Genomic DNA, 26225 nt, shown 5'->3' with positions numbered 1-26225 from the left:
ACATTAGGTTTACTTGTTGGCTTTTACTGAGATTTGAAACTCATTGAAGTTCTATCTAAATAACAGAATGGCAGTTTCTGAGCACACAGTCTTACAGTCTTCCTGTTCATTGATGTGTGTTCCACCACATAAAAACTACTCATTAGTTTGATTAATGGTTTCAGTTTGGATGTTAGTTACCAATAGAGTTTTGTAAATAAGAAGTCATTCTGAGCTACTATTGTCAGGAAACAGTATATGATCCATTCTTTCTTTAAACTCCATATACTCATACAATAAGATCTACAAACTACAAAGGAAATCAAGTGTAAAACACACAGTTCTCTTTGGCTCTGCTCTCTTTTTTTTTTTTTTTAAGATTTTATTTATTCATTTGAGAGAGAATGAGATAGAGAGAGCATGAGAGGGGGGAGGGTCAGAGGGAGAAGCAGACTCCCTGCCGAGCAGGGAGCCTGATGCGGGACTTGATCCTGGGACTCCAGGATCATGACCTGAGCCGAAGGCAGTCGCTTAACCAACAGCCACCCAGGCGCCCTTGGCTCTGCTTTCAAGAGATAAAAAGCCATAGTCCCAATTCTTTGGAGATAAAAGAGGGAATTATCATTTAGTGACTGTAACAAATTTGGACACATGCATTTACCCCCTTTCATATAGAATATTAGAGATTTTAGTTTTAACCAGTAATTCTAGTATCATCTTTTAGTTGCTCTTACAGTCTGTCTCTCTCTCTTTTCATGTATGTATATATGCAGGTGTTTTGTCTGTCCATGTGGGTGTATACACACACACATACAATTAAACATAAAAGTTGTTTTTGTGTGTATTATTTTAAACATTCTGAAGTATAATATGCATACAGAGAAATGCACTAATCATAAGTGTACAGCTTAATAAGTTCACATTTAACCATGTAACCTGCACTCAGATCTAGAGATAGAATATTACTCAAACCTTAGAAGCCACTTCATGTCCTCTTCCAATTACTCACTGCCTTCTTGAAGATTACCATACAGTATATTAAACTTACCTAATTTTCAACTGCATATAAGTGGAATAATCCAGTAAATATCTTTAACGAGTGCCTTATTTTGTTCATTTTATCTGTGAGATTCATCCACAATGTTCAGTCCCTGTCATTGCTGCATGGTATTCTGTTATATGAATCACTACACTTTATTTTTCTAGTCTACTGTGGAGACTTTGGGTTGTTTCCAAATACACAGACACACACAACAATAAAGACATTTATTGAGGACATACTGGAAATTAGTAAGAAAAGGGCAGGCAACCTAACTGAAAATGACTAAAAATCTATAGCCAAAAGGCCAATAAGCATTTTCACTAGTCATTAAGGAAATGCAAATTAAAATCACAACGGGATACCATTACACATCCACGAGAATGGCTAAAATTAAAAAAAAAAGAGGAAAATACCAAGTGTTATGAGAATATGAACTACAACTCTCATATACTTCTGGTGAAAGTTCAGACTGGCATAAGCAGTAGGTAAATAATTTGACAGCATCTAAAAAAAAGCCCTGAAAATTCGTGTTCCCTATCACCCAGCCATTCTGTTCCTAGGTATATACTCAGCGGAAATGTGTACATGTTGACCAAAAGATATGTACAAGAATATTCATAGAAACATTATATGTAATTACCAAAAATATAATTCATTTTTTTAAGTTTGGATATGTTTTTTTTGTTTCAAAAAATTCAAATTTTTAGACTAAAATATTTAGCATTGTATCAGGAATTCGAACTTTGGTAGTACTAATATAGATTGAGTTGTCTAGAATAAGAATTATATAAAAAAGGTAAAATAGACATTTGGATCTGTAGTTAAAATGTCCAAGATAAGGATTGACTAAGTTATTTCTGGAAATGTGCATCTTCTTGCTTATCAAAATTAGGTAGGTATAGTCAATTCTAGCTTATCATTGGAATGGAAGGGAGTAGTCCCATAGGTAGCTTTAAATAAAAGGCTCAGGGGCACCTGGGTGGCACAGTCAGTTAAGTGACTGACTCTTGGTTTTGGCTCAGGTCCTGATCTCAGGGTCATGAGATCGAGCCCCGAGTTAGGCTCCACACTTGGCAAGGAGTCTGCTTGGGATTCTCTCTCCCACTTGTGCTTTCTCTCTCTCTCTCTCAAATAAATCTTTAAAAATAAATAAATAAATAAATAAATAAATAAATAAATAAATAAATGGCAAAATCGCTACTATTTTGAGTGCATTTATATTATTTCGCAATTCTTAATGCAAATTTTCAACTTAGAGCAAACAATCTCTTTCTGATCCTCAATGGACCTACTGTCTACTTCTCATTTTGTGTGTTAAAAATTAATCATTTAGTTTATTCAGTTGCTCTTTATCAAGCATTTAGTTTGTGCCAGGCCCTGACCTAGGTGCCTGGGATAAGCTGTGACCAAAACAAAGTTCTTGCCCTCAGGAAGTTTGATTCTAGTGGTAGACAGAACATGAACATGTAAACATGAATTTTTAACATGGTAAGTAGTGATTAGTGCTATGGGAAAAAATAGAGCAGGATAAGGAGAATCGAGGGTGTAGGGGGTTGCTATTTTATGTATGTTGGTCAAAAATATCTTTCTGATAAGGTAAGATTTGAATAGGAGCTGAAAGAAGTAAAGATGAAAGCCATGGAGATCTCTAGAAGAACAATGATTCAGGGAAAGGGACACCAAATACCAAAGTCCTGAAGCAGGCTTTGTGTGTTTAAACAACAGTCTGGAGACCAAGAACAGAGTGGATGATGGAAGAGTCAGAAAGCTTGTAGGTCATTGGAAAGGTGATTCCCATGTTTTGGGTCCGAGCAACAGAAAGCATGAAGTTTTTTCATTTACTGAGAGGTCTATCAAAGACTACATTAAGAGTAGATAAGAAGTGAAGGAAAATCAGGAGTTTGGTCTTGATCATATTAATTTGCGGGTCTCTATTAGACTTTAAAGAGGAAATGTCCAGTAAGCCTTTGAATATAGAGTCAGAAATTCCGGGGAATGGTGCAGTCTGGAGGTATAAATTTGCGAGTTGTAAATTAATGAAGTGGATGAGGTCACTTAGAAAGTGACTTAGGAAAGTAACATCTGAGAAATGACTGGGGATGAAGTTGAAGAAATAAAGAACAACAGGCAAAGGAGAATGGGAAGGAACAGCTAGTGAAAGTAAGACTGGAATTAAAGACCGTGTCTTTTACTTAGAACTGAAGTCAAATTAAGAAAATCTTTTTAAGAAGGTGGGTAGGGAGCAACAATGTCAAGTACTGCCGTTAGCTCAAGAGAGGTGAGCATTGAGAATTGGTCATTGCATTTGACAACATCATTGACCTTGATAAGACTTGTTTCTATAGATGGTTACAAAATCTCGCTACACTGGACTTAAAAGGCATTAGCGAAGAAATGGGGGTTGAAAGTATTAAGATTCTTCTGAGGAATTTTGATGTAAAAGGAAGCAGAGTAGTAATGAGCTATAGTTAGAGGGAATGTAGGATCAAGAGGAAGGTTTTTACAGATGGGGGATAATAAAGCATATTTGTAAGGTGGTGAAAAAGTTCTGGTAGAGAGAGAAAGCTCGTGATGCAGGAGAGTGGGGACAGTTGCTGGAGTGATTCCACAATGGCAGAAACTCACAGAGAAGTGGAAAATGTTACCTCGGGTAGCATTTTTATCTTTTTTTTGCCAGCTTGTCTATGAGGTTCACAGTGATAGAAGCAAACTAGACAAACAGTTTTTTTGCTTAAAAGTCCTATTACCCTGGAAAACATAAAAAGGGACTTCATCTGGTATCAGCATATTGCACCTACTATCCTTGCCATTTATTCTGGGCTAGGACACAGATGCCAAAACAAAATCTTCTGATAGATAGCAGGGCATCACCTATATTTCTCTTAAGTCTCCATTACATAACCATGCAGGATCTGTACGCCCCGTATAGGTTGTAATTGACTGCTACTCCTGTACCATGCAGTAGATAACTGGTTATGGTTCATTGATCTTCTCTGTGGGTTCCAGAAGATGAGTTTACATCTTGTTTTCTTTCCATATAATTGTTTGTCTTTGGAGTCCCATTTCTAAGCCGTATTGCACAAATTACCTTTCAATAGTGTGTGAAATTTTAGGCAAAAAAAAAAAACCCTTGAACAGGAATATTAATTAAGGCTTTCTTATGGATGGAAGTGACCTTGTAGGGGAAGAAATAGAATTTATAAGACATGAACTGCTGCTATCTTTTACATACTAATCTAAACTCTTCATATTAAATGAAAATAAAGGTGGTATTTTTGAAATAGAGGTTTTTTTGAACTCTTCTGTGAAAATGACCAACTGTTGATTCAACTATTAATTAGGACAAAGCACTTTTATTTAATTAGAAAGCCAAGTTATTAAAATTCTAATTGATAATTTCATAATTCTCAAATCTTAGCTCGTGTAAAAATTCTTAAATCTCTACTTCAAAAAGTCTGCCTATCTATATCAATTCATAATCACCTTCTGTATTTGAAAGTCATTTATACTTATGTCCTGCCAGAATCCAAAATATAGAAATCATAATTGATTATTTGATATTAAGGAGCATCTTAATTATTTACATTTATTTTTAAGTAAATATTAACCTTTACCTTATTAATTAAATAATCTATAATTACTTACATTTTCTGTTAGAACCACTAAGAGCAGTTAAAAGTTAACTTAGTATATCAGGAAGTTGAAGTAGGATTCTTTCTGACTCAGTTTTGGCTGAAGCTCCAAAGGCCAAGAACAAAATGATAGGTGCCTTGATGGCCTTAATGGGTTAAGATTGAAGAGACCAAATAGGAGAAATTCTTTGAAGAAAGTTGAAGGAGCCCAGTAGCATTTTCCATACCCGCTGCCATTGGAGATGGAAGGAAAATGTTTTTCCTCATTCTCAAATCTAGTGAGAGACAGAACCATGTCTCTCCCCTGTATTTTGGGGGGGCTCATAGTAGATTGGTATCTGATTCACATCAGAGAAGTCAAAGGCATGGCTGTGACTTTGGCTAGAGGAGATATAGTAGAGAGAAGAGGGCTACCAGGACATGGAGATTCGCTTTCTGATTGTCGGGAAAAAAGAATACTTCGAGTATTCACTGTGACTCAGATGTTGGTCATATGAGAGAGAACAAGAGAAGTAGACAGTGACAGAGTGAGAGCAAACCAAGCAAGAACGTGCTGGCTTGATGTTTAAAACCAAGGAAATTTGCCCCCAAAGGCTTGGGAGGGTGATGGAACCCCAGCAGTGTGCCTGTGAGGTGTGGGCTGCAGAATACCTGGGGGTGAAGGTTGGAATCAGGAGTTGGCAGCTGAAGAAAAGCCATGGCCATTTCATGGTCATTGAAGTGAGAGGTTGTCAAAGAGAGGATTTTGAGAAACCCACAAAGATGCTCTAAACTAACAAGGCAGGAGAACAAGCAAAAGCTAGTCCGGCCCACAACTCCTTTCTGAGGAAGACTTGACTAGGGGAGGGAGGGAGTGTCATTTTTGAATCATTTATTATTACCAGGGAATGGGCATCTGAATTATAAAAGTGACAATTCTAGAGGCACCGAAAGTGCCAGTGGAAACTTTTTATTATCTGAGAGTGACGGTAAATGTTAAGAGATGTGCTGGAGATTTCATCCAAGTACTAGCTCACAGAGTGAGTCTGGATGGGTGTAGGGGGAAAAACAGATTTTTTTTTTTTTTTTAATAATTGAGTCTTCTAGAGTCTAGCTCATTCAATAAAAAGTTACATTGGCTTCCAAACAATGGTTGATAAGAACAACAAAAAAAGGCTTATCTTTCATTATCCAGATGCCACCACATATTGCAAGGAAGCAGTTCATCTCACTGAATGACATTCATACTTACTGCCTTTGTATCTTGTAGTGGGATTTTTGTTTAGGACACTTATTATTGTTCAGACATGTGTGCCTGCGGATGTTTTAATGAAGATCTAATTCAAAAGAGATACTTTTCTGATTTCTATCTCACAAATAATCTTATACCTTAGAAACGCTGCAAAGAGAGTTACAGCAGAAACAGGATCAATAGTGGTGGCTTTTCAGCAGTTCACTCAGCTCACTCTTGAGTAGCAGAAGCCCCTTTATCCAAAAGCTCTGCAGTATCTCTTGGAGCTCTTGACTCGAAAGGGCTATGAAGCTTAAATTTTTGTTTCAGTTCCCAATTTCTGCTCTGGCCTCTCTTAATATCCTGTTTTTAAGTTTTGGTTTGTAGTAGCAAGAAAACTACTTCCTATTGCTAGCTCAGTACCATAATTTTCTAGAGAGCTGTAGAACTACAGTATTGATCAGAAAAATAAGATACATGAATTTACAGTATGTATACATGTAAGAAATCAGAATATTCCACATATTTGCTTAACCAAACCACATATTGATAAATTTCAACTGGTTTGGACTCCACTTTTTTTTTTTTTTTTCCCTGACTGGGTTGTCTTATTTTGTAACAGATTTCTCTTCCTTTGCCTATGACACAAAATAGGTTACTGTGAATTGATATATAACACAAAGAATAAGGTACTATTCTAAGGTCTTTACTTAAATTGTCTAATCCTGACAACAGGTCTTTTATGAAGATAGTCTATTAGCCTCTGTGCCTCCGTTAGCTCATCTGTAAACAGGGCTAATAATCCTGGAAAATCACTTCACTCAACATCATCATATCTGCGAGATTTCATCCATGTTGTGGGTATAGCAATAGTTCTTTCCTCCTCATTGCTGTGTTGCATTTAATCATCTTGAATATACTATCTTTGTATATTTGCCTACTTTATTGTCAAATGGAAAACAAATCTGAACTTAGGTAAAGGTTTGATTTGAAAGGATTGTTGCAATAGAGAGAATGCTCTGACTTTAAGATCTGTAAGCATCTCAGAGGTCAGGCAGAAGGGGTTTATCTTTTATAGGAGTAAATGAGGCTAGAAGGAACCAGGTGTTGGGGAGTGCAGTGAGCAGGTGACAAAATTGGACAATTTTTCTTTGCCACAAGCCAGTTCTTGGAGAAGTTCACTAAGGAGGGTTTGTTCTGCTTTCCAAGTGACTGCTTAATCTTAGGGGCATGAGAAAATTGAGGGGCCTTTGAGGAGAAGAGAAGCCTAACCCAAGTTTGTTCAAGTGAAGTTGCCAGGCATCTAGTTCAGGTTGGTCAGTGGGGACAAACAGTTCAGGTACTCATTTATGAGAAAAAAAAGGGAGTTTAGAGGGTTTCTGTCTTGTCATAGGCAAACAAGGGGTTAACCATGAGTCTTAACAGGTCATCTGGAGACAGGATCTTTGCAGTAAGGTGCTTCCCACAATGCTAAATGGTGAAGATATTTCTTAATGTCCCAGTGTTCCAGGAATTCAGGTAAAGTTTGAATATTGCTGTTATTACTGTTGATGAACATTCATAATGCTTCCAGTTTGGGGTCATTATTATTTGGGTTTATTAAAGGTGTTATGAACATTTTTACACACGCATTTTGGTGGATATAAGCATATACCTAAGAGTGAAATTTTGGTATCAGGGGCTATGTGTATATTGAACTTTGGAAGATACAGACAGTTTTCCAATTAAACTTCATCATTAATGTAGGAGAGTTCCAACTGCTCCACATTCATGTCCAAAGTTGATATTAGTAGTGTTAATTAGTAGCGTTGAATTTTAGCCATCTGGTGTGGGTATCATGGTACTGCAATGTGATTTTAATTTTCATTTCCCCAATGATTAATATTGTTGAGCATCTTTTCATACATATATTGGATTTTTAGCTATCCTTTTTTGCAAAGTGCCATTTCAAGTTTTCATCCACTTAATTGTTGTTTTTTTTTTTTTCCCGACTGGCGTGTGGTTCTTCATACATTCTAGACAAGATGCTTCGTCACATGTATCCACTGCAAATCTCTTCTCCAATCTTTGTCATGCATTTTCAATTTCTTAATGGTAATTTTTGATGAATTGAAGTACTTGTTTTGAATGATCTCTGATTTATTAGTTATTGTTTTTTTTTTTTTTTTTTTTTTTTTTTATAAAAGATTTTATTTATTTATTTGACAGAGAGAGACACAGCGAGAGAGGCAACACAAGCAGGGGGAGTGGGAGAGGGAGAAGCAGGCTCCCCGCAGAGCAGGGAGCCCGATGCGGGACTCGATCCCAGGACCCTGGGATCATGACCTGAGCTGAAGGCAGTCGCTTAACCAACTGAGCCACCCAGGCACCCACTGCTTTTGTGTTTTTAAAAAATCTTTGTTCCAGGGTCATGAAGATAGTCTATTTTGGTTTTTTTGCTTTTTTTTTTTTTTTCCTGAGAGCCTTACTGTTTTATGTTTCACATTTAGTTGTGTAATCCACTTCAGTTCGTTTCTTGTATATGATGTGGTGTAGGGTCAAGACTTACTTTTAAAATAGGCATATCGGTTAATGCAGCACATTTATGGAAGAGGTCATCCTTTCTCTGATTTCCAAATAATAGCTGTACAGATAGTTCAGTAATCAGCCATTTGATTCAGTTAAAAAAAAACTAATTTTTGACTTTTTTCTTACATTCAATTGAGCAATAACTCATTCAAAATTTATTATATGTATACATACAGTATACATTTTCTTTTTGGGGGTGTCACTAGAAATTGTGTTTTTAAATTTTTTTTCATCTCAATGTGATAAGAACACTTAATATAACACGTAGCCCTCTTAACAGATTTTTGGGTGTAATACAGTATTATTAGGTATAGACGGTGTTAAACAGCAGATCTCTAGAACTTACTCATTTTGCATAACTGAATTTTACTTTTTGATTAGCAGCTGCTCATTTCTTCTCACTGAAGCCAACCATCATTTTCTTCTTTGCTTCTCTGAGTGTGATTACTCTAGATACCTCATATGAGTGGAATCATGCAGTACTTATGCTTCTGTGACTAGCTTATTTCACTAAGCATAATGACCTCAAGATTCATCCCTGTTGCATGCTGCAGAATTTCCTTCTCTTTAAAGGCTGGATAGGGGGCGCCTGGGTGGCTCAGTTGGTTAAGCGTCTGCCTTCGGCTCAGGTCATGATCCCAGGGTCCTGGGATTGAGTCCCACACGGGCTCCCTGCTCAGTGGGAAGCCTGCTTATCCCTCTGCCTCTGCCTGCTGCTCCCCCTGCTTGTACTGTCTCTCTCTCTGACAAATAAATAAATGAAATCTTAAAAAAAAAAAAAAAAGGCTGGATAGTACTTGATTGTATGTATATACCACAATTTTTTATCCATTCATCTGTCAATGGGCATTTAGCTTGTTTCTGTATTGTGGCTACTGTGAATGCAGTGACTCTGGGAGTGCAGATACAGGGAGGACCTGGGTTTCTAGCCCAGTCACTGCAGCAAGGTGGTGGGTGTGGAGCTGTGGTCAGTGCCGCTTGTTGGCACAGCTGCTTTGTTCTCTGTCGTCCCCAGGGACTAGTGTGTGTGCTGGGTCCCACATCCCCCCAGATGGGCGAGATAGGAGCTGGTCCCTAGGGTAGCACTTGGCAAAGCTGGGATATTAGATGTGAGGTCTGACTCTTTCCCTCCTCAGGGAGAAGCAGGGAGCTGAGGACACCTCTGGATGATACTACACTGTGCTATGCTGTACTTGGTTGGGAATTATGGTGAAAGGGTGTCTCTACTTTTCCTACTAGTTTCATTGCACCTGCTTGGGTATAGAAGCCTCTCAACTAGCTTTTGGATTTTTGACAAGAGAATTGATCTGTGCATTGCTGCTAAGTTGGTATGTCCATGAGGAGAAGGAGGCTCCATTTCCTACCCTACCACTCAATACTCTGCCCACTCCTGCCTGGCTCCTGTCTCTCTCAGCTGAGAAACAGCTCTCCTTTTGCTAAATCCCATGGGGGAGATTTCATTCTTCACCTTAACCTCTCAGGGGCATTTGGTCCCATTAACCAACCATTCCATAAAATATTCTTTCTCCTGGGGCACCTGGGTGGCTCAGTCGCTAAGCATCTGCCTTCGGCTCAGGCCATGATCCCAGAGTCCTGGGATCGAGCCCCACATCAGGGTCCCTGTTCAGCGGGAAGCCTGCTTCTCCCTCTCCCACTCCCCCTGCTTGTGTTCCCTCTCTCGCTGTGTCTCTCTCTGTCAAATAAATACATAAAATCTTAATAAATAAATAAATATTCTTTCTCCTTAAGTTTTTTTTTGCCACCACATGCTTCTGGATTTCCTCCTTCCTCTTGGGCGGTTTATTCTTTGTCTTAATTGTTGGTTTATCTTCCTCCATCTGCTCACTAAATGTTGGACTTCCTCAGTTTTTAATTCCATATCGTTTCACTGTAAACTCTCTTTTCTAACAAGTGATTCTTCTGACCATTAGAATCATCTGAGGAGCTTCTAAAATCCTGATGCTTGGACTTCATCCCATACTAATTAAATCTGGGGTGGGACTAGGCATCAGTCGTTTGCAGAGTTTCTCAGGTGAAGTCAGTGCACAGCAAAGCTGAGAACTGCTAGATAAATCTGTCTGAACCCACAATTTTAAATACTACATTTTCATCAGAATAACCAACATTTGTGTTTGATTCTTAAATACATAACCAGCACATGGTATCATGCATGGCGTATAGAAAATGCTCAAAAACTTTGTTAAATGAATTCAAGGAATGACTAAAGTCAGGGAAATATTTAGCATATAGATAATTGAGTGATAGTTACGTTTTTGTTGTTCTTTAAGGAATTGCATTATTTAGTTGATGTTGTGGGTTGAGTTCTCTCTAAGACGGACTGTGAGATGAAGATTTCCATGCAGAAAGAGATTGCTTTTGGAACAACACTTCTTGGGAATGGGAAGCAGGTTCACACATAGGAACAGTGCAGTTGCACCTGAGGCATGGGTTTGATGCTACAGGGAGCTCTGAAGCCGGAATGGTCTTTCAAAGTTGTCTCAATCATAGGAAGAGACTTGAATACTTTTGTGTCCCCATATCAAAGTCTTTGGGTATGAGTTGACTCCAGGGCAAGACACCTTCCTTCAGCTGAAGGCTATTCTAGAAGTGACCCAGCTCAGAGCCTTAAGAAACCCGCATTCCTGGCAGAAGCCTCAGTTCCAAAGGGGTGATGGGGAGGATAAGGTACCACAGCATCCACTACTAGTAGAACTGGATGAGCAACCAAATGGGATCTTACAGATCACCTTATTTAGACCTTTGATTTAAAGGTGAGTATACTGAGGCTCAGAAAGGGATTTGCCCAATATAATGGAGTAAGTAACCTTATAGTAGTCTGTTGGGGTCTATAATGCTAGTCTCTTTGCTCTTAGACAAGTGTTTCTTCAGTTATACCCACACTTAACTTTATTATGTGTGTGTGAGTGTGGGATTTATCTTATCACCGTTTCTGTTAGGCGGGAAGGGAAACATTTTATATTTATCTCTGTATGGAAATAGAAAATTGAGAAAAGATAAGTACAGTTGTAGTTACAGTTGGTAGCAGTTAGAGATATTACTATGGATTCGTATTTGTTAAGCCAGGATGTAGTACTCTTTCTGCAGAGCATGGAAAGTAATTGCTCAGTGAGTGTTTTGAGGTTTAAGTTTGCTTCCTTATGTTATGAGGTTTCTATCAAATTAGTAAACCAATACAAAGTAGTGAGAATGTACAATGTTTTACACTGTTTGAGAAACATACGAGTCAGTAGACGATCCTTGTAGTATTCATAGGATGAGTAATCTCACATGTGATACAAAGTTAAAAAAGACCACAGCCTCTGATGAGATTGGGAAGTCACTGGTATCCAGAATCCAGCATCTCTGCAAATAGATGTTTCTACTTTGTGAAAAATGTTTTTCTTTGAGCCATGGATGATGTAATTGCATAATTGAAGGTAGACAAGATATGAAAATATTTCCACAGGATCCAACAGTTCCTTAAACCCAATTGAGGGATAAATAAAATGATTGCTGTGAAACACTGTTCTTAGTTATGATTCTTGGCCTGTAATAACACAGTAGACTGTGCCACACATAGGCACACATACCATAAACACATCCTTTTTGAATAAATATAAACTAATTAAACTCAACTAGTCATGTAAAAGGTATCACTCACTGTATTCATAAACCTTCTGTTCACAGTTGAATCTCTGAAAACAGAATGGAAAATAAATATAGAAGCTGTCAAGAGAGGTAATAATAAGTTATACTGTAATTAGGAAAATACAAAACAAATAAAACCCCTCTATAATAACCTTGCAGTTATCTGGATTCATACATAACTACCAACTTAATTCATTACCTGAATATATAAAGTGTTTCTCTGTCTTTGTATATCTATCTGTCTGATTATCTAGAAGGGTATTTTCACTGCTCTAAAAATCCTCTGTGCTCTGCCTGTTAATCCCCCACACCCCAGTCCCTGACAACCTCCTTTACAGTCTCATAGTTTTGCCTTTTCCACGATGTCATGTAGTTGAAATCATCACATAGTAGCCTTTTCATATTGTCTTCTTTCATTTAGTAATATGTATTTCTGGTTCTTCTATGTCTTTTCATGGCTTGATAGATCATTTATTTTTAGTGCTAAATAATATTCCATTGTCTGGATGTACCACAATTTATCCATTCATCTACTAAAAAACATCTTGGTTGCTTCCAAGTTTGGCAGTTATGACTAAAGCTGTTATAAAAATTTCTGTGCAGGTTTGTTTGTGTAGACGTTAAGTTTTTGTATCCTTTGGGTAAATACCAAGGAGTGAGATTGCTGGATCGTACGGTAACAATATGTTTAGTTTCTTAAGAAATTGCCACCCTGTTTTTCAAAGTGGCTGCACCATTTTGCATTCCCACTAGAAATGTGTCAGAGTTCCTATTGTTGCATATCTTCATTTGCATTTGGTGGTGTCAGTGTTGTGGATTTTGGCATTGTAATAGATGTATAATGCAAATTAAAATTGCAATGAAAAATCATGGTTTTAATTTGCATTTCCCTGTGCCATATGATGTGGAGCTTCTTTCCATAGGCTTATTTGCCATCTGTTTGTATTCTTTGGTGAAGTTAAAGTCTTTGGCACTCTGCTTTTTTTTTTTCCCCCCTCAAATAAACTTTATTTTATTTTATTTTATTTTTTTTAAAGTTTTTTAAAGATTTTATTTATTTTATTTCAGAGAGAGAGAGATAGAGAGAGCACAAGAGGGGGAGTGGGAGAGGGAGAAGCAGGCTTCCCGCCAAGCAGAGAGCCCGATGTGGGGCTCGATCCCAGGACCCTGGGATCATGACCTGAGCCGAAGGCAGACGCTTAATGACTGAGCCACCCAGGCGTCCCAAATAAACTTTATTTTAGAACAGCTTTTGATTTACAAAAAATTTGCCAAAATATAGAGTTCACAAATACTCTGCTCCTAGTTTCTCCTATTATTAGCATCTTGCATTAGTATGATACATTTTTTTTTTTTTTTTTTTTTTACAGTTGAAGAACCACTGTTGATACACTGTTACTAACTAAAGTCCATTCTTTATTCAGGTTTCCTTAGTTTTTACCCCATGTCCTTTTTCTGTTCCAGGATCGCATTCAATATATTATATTACATATAGTCTTCATGTTTCCTTAGGCTCCTTTGGCTGTGACAATTTCTCAGACCTTCCTTTTTTTACATGACCATGATGGTTTTGAGGAGTACTAGTCAGGTATTTTGTAAAATGTCACTCTACTGGGATTTATCTCATGTTTTTCTCAGGATTAGACTGGAGTTATGTGTTTTTGGGAGGAAGGTCACAGGATTCAATGCCATTCTCATCACATTTTATTAAGGGTACATAAAATCAACATGACTTAACACTGTTGAGGTTAACCTTGATCACCTGGCTAAGGTAGTATTTGTCAGGTTTCTTTGTTGTAAAGTCACTCTTTTCCCCCTTCCCACACTATATTCTTTGGAAGGAAGTCACTATGCACAGCACATGCTAAGGAGTGCGGAGTTATACTCCACCAGATGAGAATAGAGGATCTATTTGAAATTCCAATTATTTGGAATTATGCATGGGAGAATTGTCTGTTCTCCTTCATTTATTTATTTAATCATTTATTGGTATCCATATGGACTCATGGATTTTTATTTTATACTTTGGAATATAAACCAATATGACTTTATTTAGTTGCTCAAATGATTTAGATTTGAGCATTTAGGAAACCTTTCCATTGGCTTCTGTGTCCCTTTGACACGCTCTCATTTTTTTTTTTTTTTTTTGGTTTTTTTTTTTTTTTGGAATTTTTTATTTTTTTTTTTTTTTTTTGATTCTTCTCCTTTCCTCTCATTTTAGATGAGGATACAGCATTTGTTTCCACAAAGGAAAGTTTCTACAACCTGAGGTGTTCAGGCCCAGGATCCTCAGTGTTGTAAGCTTTGTGTGCATTTTTCAGGGAAGAACATAGATTTTACCAGATTCTTAGTGTTGTCCATAACCTAAACAGAGGTAAAAAATCACTGCCCTTATGTAAAGAGGAGAAATAACACAACCTACACATTTTACAAAACTTGCTCTTTCTTTACTGCTTTGTTCTTGCCTCAGTTCATGTCCAGCTGGAGGCTTTGCAGCTCCCACACGCAGATTCCTCATGCTGGCATATGCCAGACTGCTTGCAAGTCCAAAAAGAACTTTGACCATTGTTGTTCCGTTTATAGCTCCGTAAAAACAAAAGCATCCCTTTGGACTCAGATTCCTGATTGGAGAGAAGACGGTCAGTTAATATGCTCGTACACACCAGTTTTGATATTGAACTGTGCAGTATGGTCACTAAAGGGTCATGTAAAAATAAGAGTGTTCTACAGTTAATGGAAAACTAAGTTTCCCCTTTGGAAAGAAATTTCTGGATTTTTCCTTTAGTGCTGGAAAACATTACATCACCCAGCTATACAGCCTGATACATTCCTCGCATAACTTCACATATTAGTAATGACATCGGTTCAAGTTTAGGCGAGTGAACAAAAGAAGACTGGTTGTAAAAAGGCATTTGATATAAAACATTATTTTCTCTAGTCATTTGATCACTTTGCCTGAGTAAAGTAAGTTATTTTCTTAAATTAATATCACATTTCTATGGAATAAATCCTATTTTGTCATAATAGAATTGTTGATAGATTTCTTGAAATAAAGCAAAATGGCATAGTCAAATGGATAAAATATTGGACTGAGATGCAGAAGATAAAGACTAACAATGAAACATAGCAGTGTGTGACCTAATTAAATGCACTTAACTCTTCTTTTTCTTTTTGTGTTGTGTAAATAGTACTAGTCACTTTCCCAAATTATAAGGTTTATATAGTAAAGTGCAGAGGAAAAAATGCAAATTATTTCAGCTCTTTGGCAGAAAGTGTTGTAGCTTCTAGACTCAAACTGTATCTTAACATGTAGAGATGACTTTAATATTATCTTAGTATTGACTGAGCTAAACAAATGATTTTTATTGTTTTCGGGTAGGAAAAACCCCTGATTTCATGCATGTGAATATGAACTACATGGGATTTCACTTAAATTTTAAAATATCTTTGAATTTCTACTATAAAGAAAGGTGAACTGTTAACTGAATATTCATATCAGGTTAACTACAACAGACATTGATACAAATAAGAATAAAAGAAAGGGGCTATAATGTATTTGATATATTCCTTTTTTATTAATTTGAAGAGATTTTTGTTAGCCAACATTGATTTTTTTATTGTTGTTAATAAACAAGAATTTTTGTTGTTTTGTTTTTTTTTGTTTTTTGTTTTTGTTTTTTAGCTGTGGAAAGAAAGAAAAACATTTGGGGATGTCTGGATGGAAGAGTGACTCTGATAAGTTATAGAAAGAGCAGACTCAGATTTTTCAGGACCAATGATAAGTAACACTAATAGAAACTAAGAATATATCTATTACACACACACATACATCTATACACACACATTTATATAATATATATATCCTAAAGCAATATATGGATGGATGGTGATAAGATAGATACTATTTCACTTCCATTATGGCAGTTTATTGTGAAATGATAACTAGGAATCAGGATTACCAGATTTCATAACTCTACTACCTTAAGATACTCTCTTAGCCTTGCTGTCTTAGTTTCTGTGTGTATGTCCTCGGTAGCTCCATTAACTCACCTACTGCGTACTCTTCCACCAGTCAGGATTTTTCTCTTTCTCTCCACTGAAGAACAGCTCTCTGGGTGGTTAATAATCTCTCCTGTTTCATCAAGGGAGCGTTTGTGATTATCAAATAAAGAATGTAATGGACATGATAGTTGATTTCTCAATTATCTATTTCATTCTGGACTATTGATCTGAGCCAATCATGATCATTTTTTTCTCCTTGCCAGTGATTGGTTCAGCAGTAGCCAATGCTGGGAAGCTTCTGAAGAAAACAAAAGAACAAAAATAACCCTTATTCTAAGAAGACACCTCAGGAGGAAATGCTCTTTACCTGGATGTGATGTGTGGAACGGCTTCTAGCGCACACAGCCATCCTGAGGCTGAAGTCAACTTAGAAGAGCTGGCCGATAGAGGGCGCCTGGGTAGCTCAGTCGCCTGAGCCTGTGACTCTTGATTTTGGCTCAGGTCATGATCTCAGGGCGGTGAGGCAGAGCCCTGTGTTGGGCTCAGTGCTGGGCATGGAGTCTGCTTGGGATGTTCTCTCCCTCTCCCTCTGCAACCCCCCACCCCTGCTCTCTCTCTCTTTCTCTCTCTCAAATAAATATATCTTAAAAAAAAAAAAAAAAGAGCTGGCAGATGAAAAGTGCTTGAGATAGTGTGTATTTCATACTATCAGACAGTATAGGGAATTGCAAAAATATAGAAGCCACGATTCCCTCGAGAATCATACTGTCTGCATTCAGTCTAGTTGGTAATATATACACAGATATTAAAAAAAGCTATAATATAATTGCCAAACAGTATATTTATGTTTGTGTTCATTAGCATAAGATGAGACGATTGAGGCAAGATTTTAGGAGGGCAATCTTAAAGGACAGGCTGGGTTTAGATTAGTACAATGAGAAGTGGAAATTACAGTATTCCGGGAAGGGGGATTTATTCTGAACCAGTGAATGGAGGAAGGACAAAATTTGGTTGAGTTACAAGGACTAGAAAGTGAGTTTGATTGACACAACTTACAGCGGTAGGGGAGGAAAGATTTTTTTCCCTTCTATCCTCAATAGCTAGGTCTATGAAGTAAATGACAACAAGAATATTAACAGGAGAAAAAGTATACAAATTATTAATTTTTAATACCACATTCATGGGGGCATCAGAGCTAAAAAAAAAAAAAAAGTGACTACCTGAAGAGTGGTGAGATTTGAGAGCTTATATTATGTTCTTCATAGAGAAAGGGGAGGAGGATGTGTGCCTCTTAAGGGAGAATATGGGATTTTTAGGAAAGAGGAATGGGCCTTTAGAAGAATAGATGGGAGGTATGATAGTTTGTGACAAAGTTTTTTGGGTGCCCTCTCCTGTGATAAGAGTCAATCTTCTTTAGTTGATGAAACTCCCAGGGAGGGGATTTATGACAGTAAATTCCTTTTGGAGAATCTGTCTATAGGCAGATAGGAGTTCAGAGAAAGCCTCCCCTGCATTTGCTGTTTTTCAAGGGCTTTAGCTCAAAATAATCCATATTCCAAAGAGACATCTTCCACAGCTGGAAGAAAAAAATCAGTCTGGAAAGTTCTCTACTACTAAAATTAGTGTTAATTGTTTTTATGTTGTCTGGTCATTTCATTGCTTAGAAGGAATGTACTTGTAAAGGATTTTACATCAAGAGACACAATAATGCAGTCCTTAATTGATCCAATACAAATGTATTTTGTAATCAATCAATTCTATTTTCCTCCCCTGAATGAGAAACCTTTTGGATGGGTTTGAACACTAATTTGCATCCTAATATCCAATTTTCCCACATACCCTCATTCTCTTTAGAGTTTTCAATCTTTTGATAAGGGATGATAGTTGGCTCTAGGGAGGTTACAATTTCACCTGCAGTGAAATGGAAAATCTCATTACCAGTCCCCAAGTCCCTGCAGCTATGATATTGGCACTGATAAGGCCATGAAAAGCAATTTTAAAATAATATATATAATCTCCTGCACCTTTAGGAGGTTTAACTAACTGATTATCATGTTTTTCTTTAATATTTTGGACTCTGATATCTACTTGAAAAGATTGTATCAGTTTGTAGTATTTTTTGATTTTTTATAAACTTAATATCAGTCCCACCCCACCTCTAGGGGTTATATCTTATCAGCAGATTGTATGATAATTAACTCAGAACAGAATTGCCTGATAGGTAAGAGCTTGGATTTCAAAACAAAGCCATGCCCCTTATTTCTTTTGTTTTTTTTTTTTTTTTTGCCTGTAAAAGCTTTAGTTTATTATAAGTCTGCTTACACTTTATTTTTTTAATTTTATTTTATTTTGTTAATCACCATACATTACATCATTAGTTTTTAATGTAGTGTTCCATGATTCACTGTTTGCATATAACACCCAGTGCTCCATTCAATACAAGCCCTCCTTAATACCCGTCACCAGGTTAACCCATCCCCCCACCCCCCTTACTTCTAAGTTTGCTTCGTATAAATTAATATCGTTTTTGAAACTGACACTTTCACCATATCAATACAGAAAAGAATAGACAGGGCTAGATGCTCCAAGCATAATTTTAAACTTCCTTGTGATTGTCATGGATTTTTTTTTTTTTTTGTACTGGGACAATGATTCTATAAGACTTTATGGGTGGTAAAACAAACTGAAACAAACAGTAAACAACAAAGCATTTTTCATTGGATTCCAAGGAAGTGCATTTTTTGTTTGTGTTTTTAAGTGCTTTCAAATGATACCAATTTGGTCAAAATTAATTGTTCTAAGTTATTTAAAATAGAAAAATATGGCAGTTTTTTCTCTTTTTGATAGTTGACAAGCAAACATGTAGAAAAGAAAGCTGAAACTTGTAGCTCTGTATTTTCCTTATTTAATTGATCTGGTAATAGAGAAACTTCTTTTACCACTACCTCCTCCCTCTCCCCCCCCACCATTCTCCCCAACATATTAAACTCAGTGAGGACATTCATTGGTTATTTCTTAGGCAATACCATTTTATAAATGTCAGCATGATAGTTTTATGAATTGTTAGGCTATGTCTCTGGCCATATCCTCATAATTATAGTATTCACATACTCCTTTGCTTAGGCAGAAGGTTAATATACATTATTTAAAAACTATTTTTTGCTGTTTTTTTCCCCTTTTATCTCATTGTCTGCACTCCCTTTGTGCTTCTCTAGATTTTGATTGCAGATTACTTCTGAACGAGTAAGATGTTTGCTTAATTTAATTTAAAAGAAAGCAACAGGGGGTATTTAGGGCAGTGTTTCATGAATTTAGAAAATTAAGTGCTAAAATACTTTTTTTGTTTTTTATTTTTTATGACAACTAGCTTTTGGGCATCTAACAATGCCTGCTATTTTTATTTACTTCTATTTGGAAAAGCCTTGTGGTAGTTGTGAATTTGTCTCAAAAAGCATCTTTTCTCCATGGAAAATTACCCATTTCTATTGCTGGCTATTTCTAAATGCTTACCAGAGTTTTGTTTTGTTTTCTTCTCTTATAGCCAGCAGTCAGCAGAGGACCTTGCCCGAGTACCTGCCAACTCCACTAGCAATATCTTGAATAGGCTATTGGTCAGTTATGATCCCAGGATAAGACCAAATTTTAAAGGTTTGTTTCTTACCCCCCACCCAAAATCTTCAATCTTTGCAGTTTAAAACTTAATTTTATGTGTTTAATCATTCAGTTGTGATATTCAAAACAATAAGGTTTCAAATTGGCATGCTACTGTCCTGTGATGTTGCTTAGACTTAGAGCAATTTAGTGACAAAGATACTCAAAGACAAGCAGAATATTAGTTCTCACAGTTTTAAACGGTTCCCAGTTAAAAGAACAAAAATAAGTATATTGTTGATTAGACTAACCTCCGTCATGGGTTTACTAAGTACTTAGTATTGCTAACCTTAGTGATTTAAATTTCAAGCTCTGGACACGGATCTGGCTTTCATTCACAGAAACCGAAGTTATAATTTGTAGAATAGCCTATACTCGTTAGGGATAGACAATAGTTCTGATATGTATTTAGATTCTTTTAAAATTTTTGCTAGCATTTCACATTGATAAAAATTTCCCTCTACTCTTTTGCTGAAAAAAGATGGCCACATGGTTTTTAAAAACATGTTAACTTTGTGAATAAAAGCAACCGTGTTTTCTACAGCATAGATCGTTTCTACTCCAACAGAATATTACTATTTATCACACCTTTCAAGAACCAAAACCATACTTGCAATAAAAATCACGAGAAGATTATATAGCTGTGTGAACTTTCTTTCTTTCTTTTCTTATTTTCTTTTCTTGTCCTCTTGATGAGTTAGGAAAAGCTATCTGAAAAAAGTCTCCTCTCGAAAACTGTAATCCTTATTGCTGGCTAAGGACAGGTATTAATGTAGATCAGATTAACATTGTAAGGCTTGATATTTTTTTCTTCTTCCTTTACAGAAAAAAAAAAAATGTCTGCAGCTGTTTCTAGTCAACTGAAGTTATACAACTATGTTGTAAAAACAGGGTTTTTGTTCATTACCAGAACCTATTCAGTTACTTTCAACAACAGCCATGGTCTGGGTTGTCACATGTCTACCATATATTGATTCACCACCTGTTTTTCATCAGTCAGTGGTTCTGTGGCTAAAAGGCTAAATTCACATTTTCCCTTTGTTAGCCCAACCAGCAGCCAACAACGAATAAAAAGAAAAAAGAAAAAAAAAAAGCAAGCAAGCAAGAAATTTGCAACATTATACCTTAATTCTCACTCCATGAACTTTCAAATTATTTTCCAACAGGTCAGGCAAAAATCTTTATAATGATTCTGTTATATGTCTGATTGACTTCGCATATTCATGAATTAAAAATCAAAATATAGTCATTGTAAGTAAGACGTATTGAATACTGCTTTACTAATGAAAGTAAGATTTAAAATGATTATAAAAATGCAAAAAATTAAAACATTTAAAAAATGGTGTTTTTTTAAAGAATATTTTATGTTAATTTCTTAAGGTAAATGCATTAGCTCAATTTAAAATTTCTTTAAAGGTAGACATATTTACTCAGAGTCTTAACAATTTAAGAAATAAATATTTCTGAATAAATAACATGAGTTAATACAACTTAACTCCTTTTTTATTTTTATTATAATCCCTTGCTTAGAAAAATAAGTCAATAGCAATTGTGAACATGGAATACTGAGACCATAGTTTTAAAGTTTTACATCCCATGTGGTTTGGAAAAAATATAAAATCAAGTCCATAAACCATAAAAATATGAAAATTCTGACCAAGTTTTTTACAGCTACTAAATATATTCTTAATTTTTATTTGTAGGCATTCCTGTTGATGTAGTAGTCAACATTTTTATCAACAGTTTTGGATCTATTCAAGAGACAACAATGGTAAGATTACAGGCAGTTAAGTATTTTTAATTATCAAAATTTTAACTAGAGGATAGTGAAAGTAATAGTAAAACTGAAAAATAAGGAGTAACTCTAAGGAAAAATGCATGCTTTCTTCTAGTATGAAATATCCAAATTCCAAGGTGTGTTACATCAGTGATTTCAGTGCTTATATAATTTTGCAATTCAAATGTAGCCTTAATGCTAATTAAAACTTACAGACTTGGAAGAATTAATATACTCACTCTGAACAACTAATTGGATACCACCTGGGAAAAGCATTTATGCAATGAATATTCTGGAGCAACGTTTATTTCCTAGTATGCTTATATGTATGAACATTAAAAAATATTTAAGTGTTCACAGTTTATTTTTCTTCTAGTTTCCTGAGGAGAATCTTTGTTTACTCTGTTGTGCTAATATTGTGATGTTTGGATCAGAGAATTGTAAAAGTCAAAGAGGAAAATTAATTTTTATAAGGCAACAGAGCTCCCTGAAAAAATTATGTAACAAGAGGAAAGGTCAAGGAAGGGCAAAAGAAGAGCGAGGAAGAGATGATGGGTGGGCTCCTGTCTTGAAAGGAACAGAAAAGAAGGGTTTGAAGGAGTGGCTGCTACCCATGATGAGTTGGACTGCAGGGACAAAGGCTGCTATAAAGTAGTAGTTGTGTTAGTAGGTTACTAATTAGTAGATTACATTAGCAGGTTTTCTGAATGATGTGTGATGTAATTACCCCTCCCCTTCTTAAAAGGCATTCAATAAAGTCTACCTGCTGTTTGATATTTTAGAATATTAGATTTTGTGCCCTTTTTGAAAAACCACATGCTAAAATGATACTTCAAGTGGGAGAAAGAAGGCCCAAGTTTTTTCTATTTTTTTGAGATACTTATATTTTATTAATAATATACATTTTGGATTGAAAGACCAGGAATGGATAGAGCACAGTATAATTTTTCAGGGATGATCTCAGGCTAGAGAAAGAATGATTTAAAATATTTATTCCTTTATTCCTCATAGCAGCATAATGTGTTATAAAAGCAACTCTATATTGCATTTAATTTGTGACACCCATTTTTATATCTAATTGCAATGAGAATGTTATTTATTTTTTGTAGAAGCATATATTTAGCCCCTGAATAACTGATTGTTTTTTTAGTGTGTAAATATTTTTAGAGAATTATTCAAAAGAAGATTTTGGAATCAAATTCGTTTATTTCCAGTGACTTTTTAGTTCACCTAAATGATAGAAACAGAGTACAGATCACTAGAAGACAGCTACAGAATAAGATACGGACTACCGTATAGCACTTAGGAGACAAGTGTAACACTCGTTAACAGAAAATGTGGTTAGTCTAGCTAAGCACTTCACTTTGTAAGAATAAGAGATGTCCTTTTCTCAAGGTGAAACTTTAAGGGAATCCATTTTGTCTCTATACTCTTCTCTGTGCCTTCTTTTGTCTTTCATGGCATCATTACCCTAATCCTAAATCATCCCTGAAATATGTTCTGGCCTGTTGGAAACATTCCAATTCTGTCTTGCATTTTGGGACAGCTAATGCAAGGATATTTTTTCTCATTTGCATAAAGACTACACGTGTGTCCAGCTCAGTAAGTATCATTAATGTATCTCTTCTTTAATAATCATTCATTGAATGCCTTCCAAATGTCAGACACTTAAACTTCTGCAGGCCCTATCAGTAGTTACTTGATGACACTGGGTTGAAAACACCTGCGGGAAAGGTATGCTAGAAAAGGGAGATGAATTTTCTTACAGATTATTTGGGGATTCTAATAAAATATTGCATATTTATAACATATTCTCATATTGTCCTCCTTCAGGGATTCATCATAGTAGCTAGCCGGACTACTTATTGCTAGGACCAGATTCAACCGATTCTCATCAGGGAGTCTTTGTCCTGCTATTTATCCCTGATTTTCATCTCTTATCTTCTAATCAGAGCCTTTTCTGGCTGCTCTGACTCACTTGGTGCCTTCTTTTCAATCCAGGTCTTTCATCTCTATCACTTGTTGCTTAAATCTGATAGCTTCTTTACTGTAATTAAACTATTTTTGTGTGTTTTTCTTTTATTCTCTAATGGAGTGTAAACATTTTAAAATCAGGAATAATGTATCCCACTTCTTCATTTTCCATTTGTTCTTTATTACCTGATATAAACACTGGTCAGGAATACTGGTGATGGACTCAATAGAGTAATTTCAAGGGTATACATGTACGGAGAAGATGAGAGGATATTTCTTTTTTTCTTCCAACGCCCACCCTGGGCGTCCTTTATTATTATTATGTTTTAGCTTTATTGAGGTGTAATTGACAAAATTGTAAGAAATTTAAAATGTACATGATGATTTGATACATGTCTACATTGTGAAAGGAGTCCCCTCATCAAGTTAATGAACACATCCATCACCTCACATATTAATCTTATTTTAAAAAAATTTTGGTGAGAACATTTAAGTTCTACTCTCTTAGCAAATTTCAGTTATACCAACAGTGTTATCAGCTATAGTCACCATGTTATACATTAGATCCTGACTTTATTCAGACCTTATTCACCTTATTCATCTTATAACTGAAAGTTTGTATTTTTCTACCAACCTCTCCCTATTTCCCACACCCCCAAGCCTCTGACAACCAGTTTTCTACTGTTTCTATGCTCTCCAGGCTCATCCATGCTGTTGTAAATGACAGAATTTCCTTTTTTTTCAGTGAGTAATATTCCATTATATATATATATATATATATATATATATATGTATATCCATTATACACACACACACACCACATTTTATTGATCCATTCATTCACTGATGGACACTTAAGTTGTTTCCGTACTTTGGCTATTGGAATAATGTTGCAGTGAATATGGGAATGCAGATATCTCTGCAAGATTGTAGTTTTGATTCTGTTGGATATATATACCCAGAAGTGCGATTACTGAATCATATGGTTGTTCTATTTTTAATTTCTTGAGGAACCTCCATACTGTTTTCCACAGTGGCTGTACCAGTTTATTTTCCCATCGGCAGTGTACAATGGTTCCCTTTACTCCACATCCTTGTTGATATTTGTTATCTCTCTCATTGATTGATTGATTCATTCATTCATTTATTCTGCTAATAGCCTGAGAGCCTATTTCTTAAAAACAAAGAAAACAAAAAAGTCCCTGGAAACAAGAGGTTGGGAAAACAGAGAGTATTAGATTTGTCTAAGTACAGGATATATGTTCAGGGAAACAATATGGTGGCCAGTGTGTAAGTTGCAATGTTAGACCGGCTTGTGCTTGAATCTGTTGTGTACCTCATGTGCTATACCCTGACAAAGTGAATAAATTACAAAAATAAAGCAAAAATATTTTGCCTGGCATAGTAGCTCTCAGTGATGGTGATTCTTGGGCTGTTATGCATTTTCAAATTCATTTAGTATTTCACAATAGAATCTCATCCCAAAGAAAATGCTAAAGAAAATGAACCATTTATGAGTTTGTTAGTAACACCATTGTACAGTTGTGGTTTTGTTTATTAATAGCCCCCTAGAAATCTCTCCTACAAAGATCTGCTGAAATAAAGGAAGTCGTAAAGTCTGGGAAGCTTTAATATTACCCCAAACTTTTCTCTCCCATTCAGACCTTTCTACTTCAACTAGCAGTTGCTTATTCCAGAAGGCATAATGCAGGATGCAGAGCTCGGAGGGGTGACTGTGACTTCAGTAGCTGCTAGTCAGGTGGTGGACAGATATAGGGCAGCTTCTGAAAAGGGGAGGGCGCCCATTCCTTTTTTCCAACAGATAATGTTGATTATCAAAGAAGCAATCAAGGTTATAGGCATTCACATTGTTGTTAGGAAATTTGAGCCAATTCCATTTGGGAACCATTGCTTCATGCTTATTTGTTTTTTAATTCAGTTGCTAACTGTTGGTGACTAAATTAAAAGTAATCTCACATTTATTCAGAAGCCATAATTGTGTAGTGAAGGAAAAATTATAGCCATATTAATATTCCTTAAAATCTTCCACACTTCATGGTTATATGCCCCTTCAGCTTGTTTCATGATCTCATTTTATAACTTTATAATTCCTTTTTCTCATATCTGTGTGTTTATTTGTATTCCACTACCTTACATTTTTGTAAGGTATCATTATAAATACTATACGTGGTATTTACTGACTTTAATAGTAACATCACCAAAATTGTCAAATAAATGTAATCATCCTAATTTGAAGTTCTAGTTTTATCAGTTTATATGTTACTGCCTGTGGCAACTGAAACAAGAGTATTCAGAACAATGAAAAGAATGGTTTTTTAGAGGCCAGGTGGTGTCTGCTCTGTGGTTATGTTTATAATATTTGTTGATTTTTCCATTCAGTTCTTACCTTTGGCTTAAATCACTGGGATTTTCGTAATTGAAAATGTGAACTATTGCACTTGTGGGGGAAAAAATTGGGTAGTATGGTTTATTATAATAATCTCTACACAGAAACTTCATCTCATCAGAAATACATAAGAGCTATTTAATGGAAATGGGAGCCTGTTTATATAATCCATATTCTTTCTTTGGTTTAGGCATGCTTCATAATTATATTGAATTATTATTATACTATAATTCATGATCCCATCAGACTTTCTATGCCTTTCTGCTGCACGGCTTATTATTTGTCTTAATAGACTTCAGTTCTTTTTGAGCAACCCAGTGTGCCTATCAGGAAAA

The 26225-nt window shown here is 35.9% G+C and overlaps 1 protein-coding gene across 1 annotated transcript in view; it reads left to right on the top strand.

Moving 5' to 3' along the window:
* The window catches only part of GLRB (glycine receptor beta), an 88331-nt gene that overhangs the window by 16597 nt on the left and 45509 nt on the right, over positions 1-26225 (top strand). The window contains exons 3-4 of the mRNA XM_021698830.1: positions 19623-19729; positions 21436-21503. Of these exons, the coding sequence (XP_021554505.1) occupies positions 19623-19729; positions 21436-21503 (175 nt within the window). The remainder of the gene's footprint in view (positions 1-19622; positions 19730-21435; positions 21504-26225) is intronic.

Source organism: Neomonachus schauinslandi, chromosome 2, assembly GCF_002201575.2.
Source record: "Neomonachus schauinslandi chromosome 2, ASM220157v2, whole genome shotgun sequence".
In the NCBI taxonomy this organism is placed as follows: domain Eukaryota; kingdom Metazoa; phylum Chordata; class Mammalia; order Carnivora; family Phocidae; genus Neomonachus; species Neomonachus schauinslandi.
This window is presented reverse-complemented; position numbering and strand designations above follow the sequence as displayed.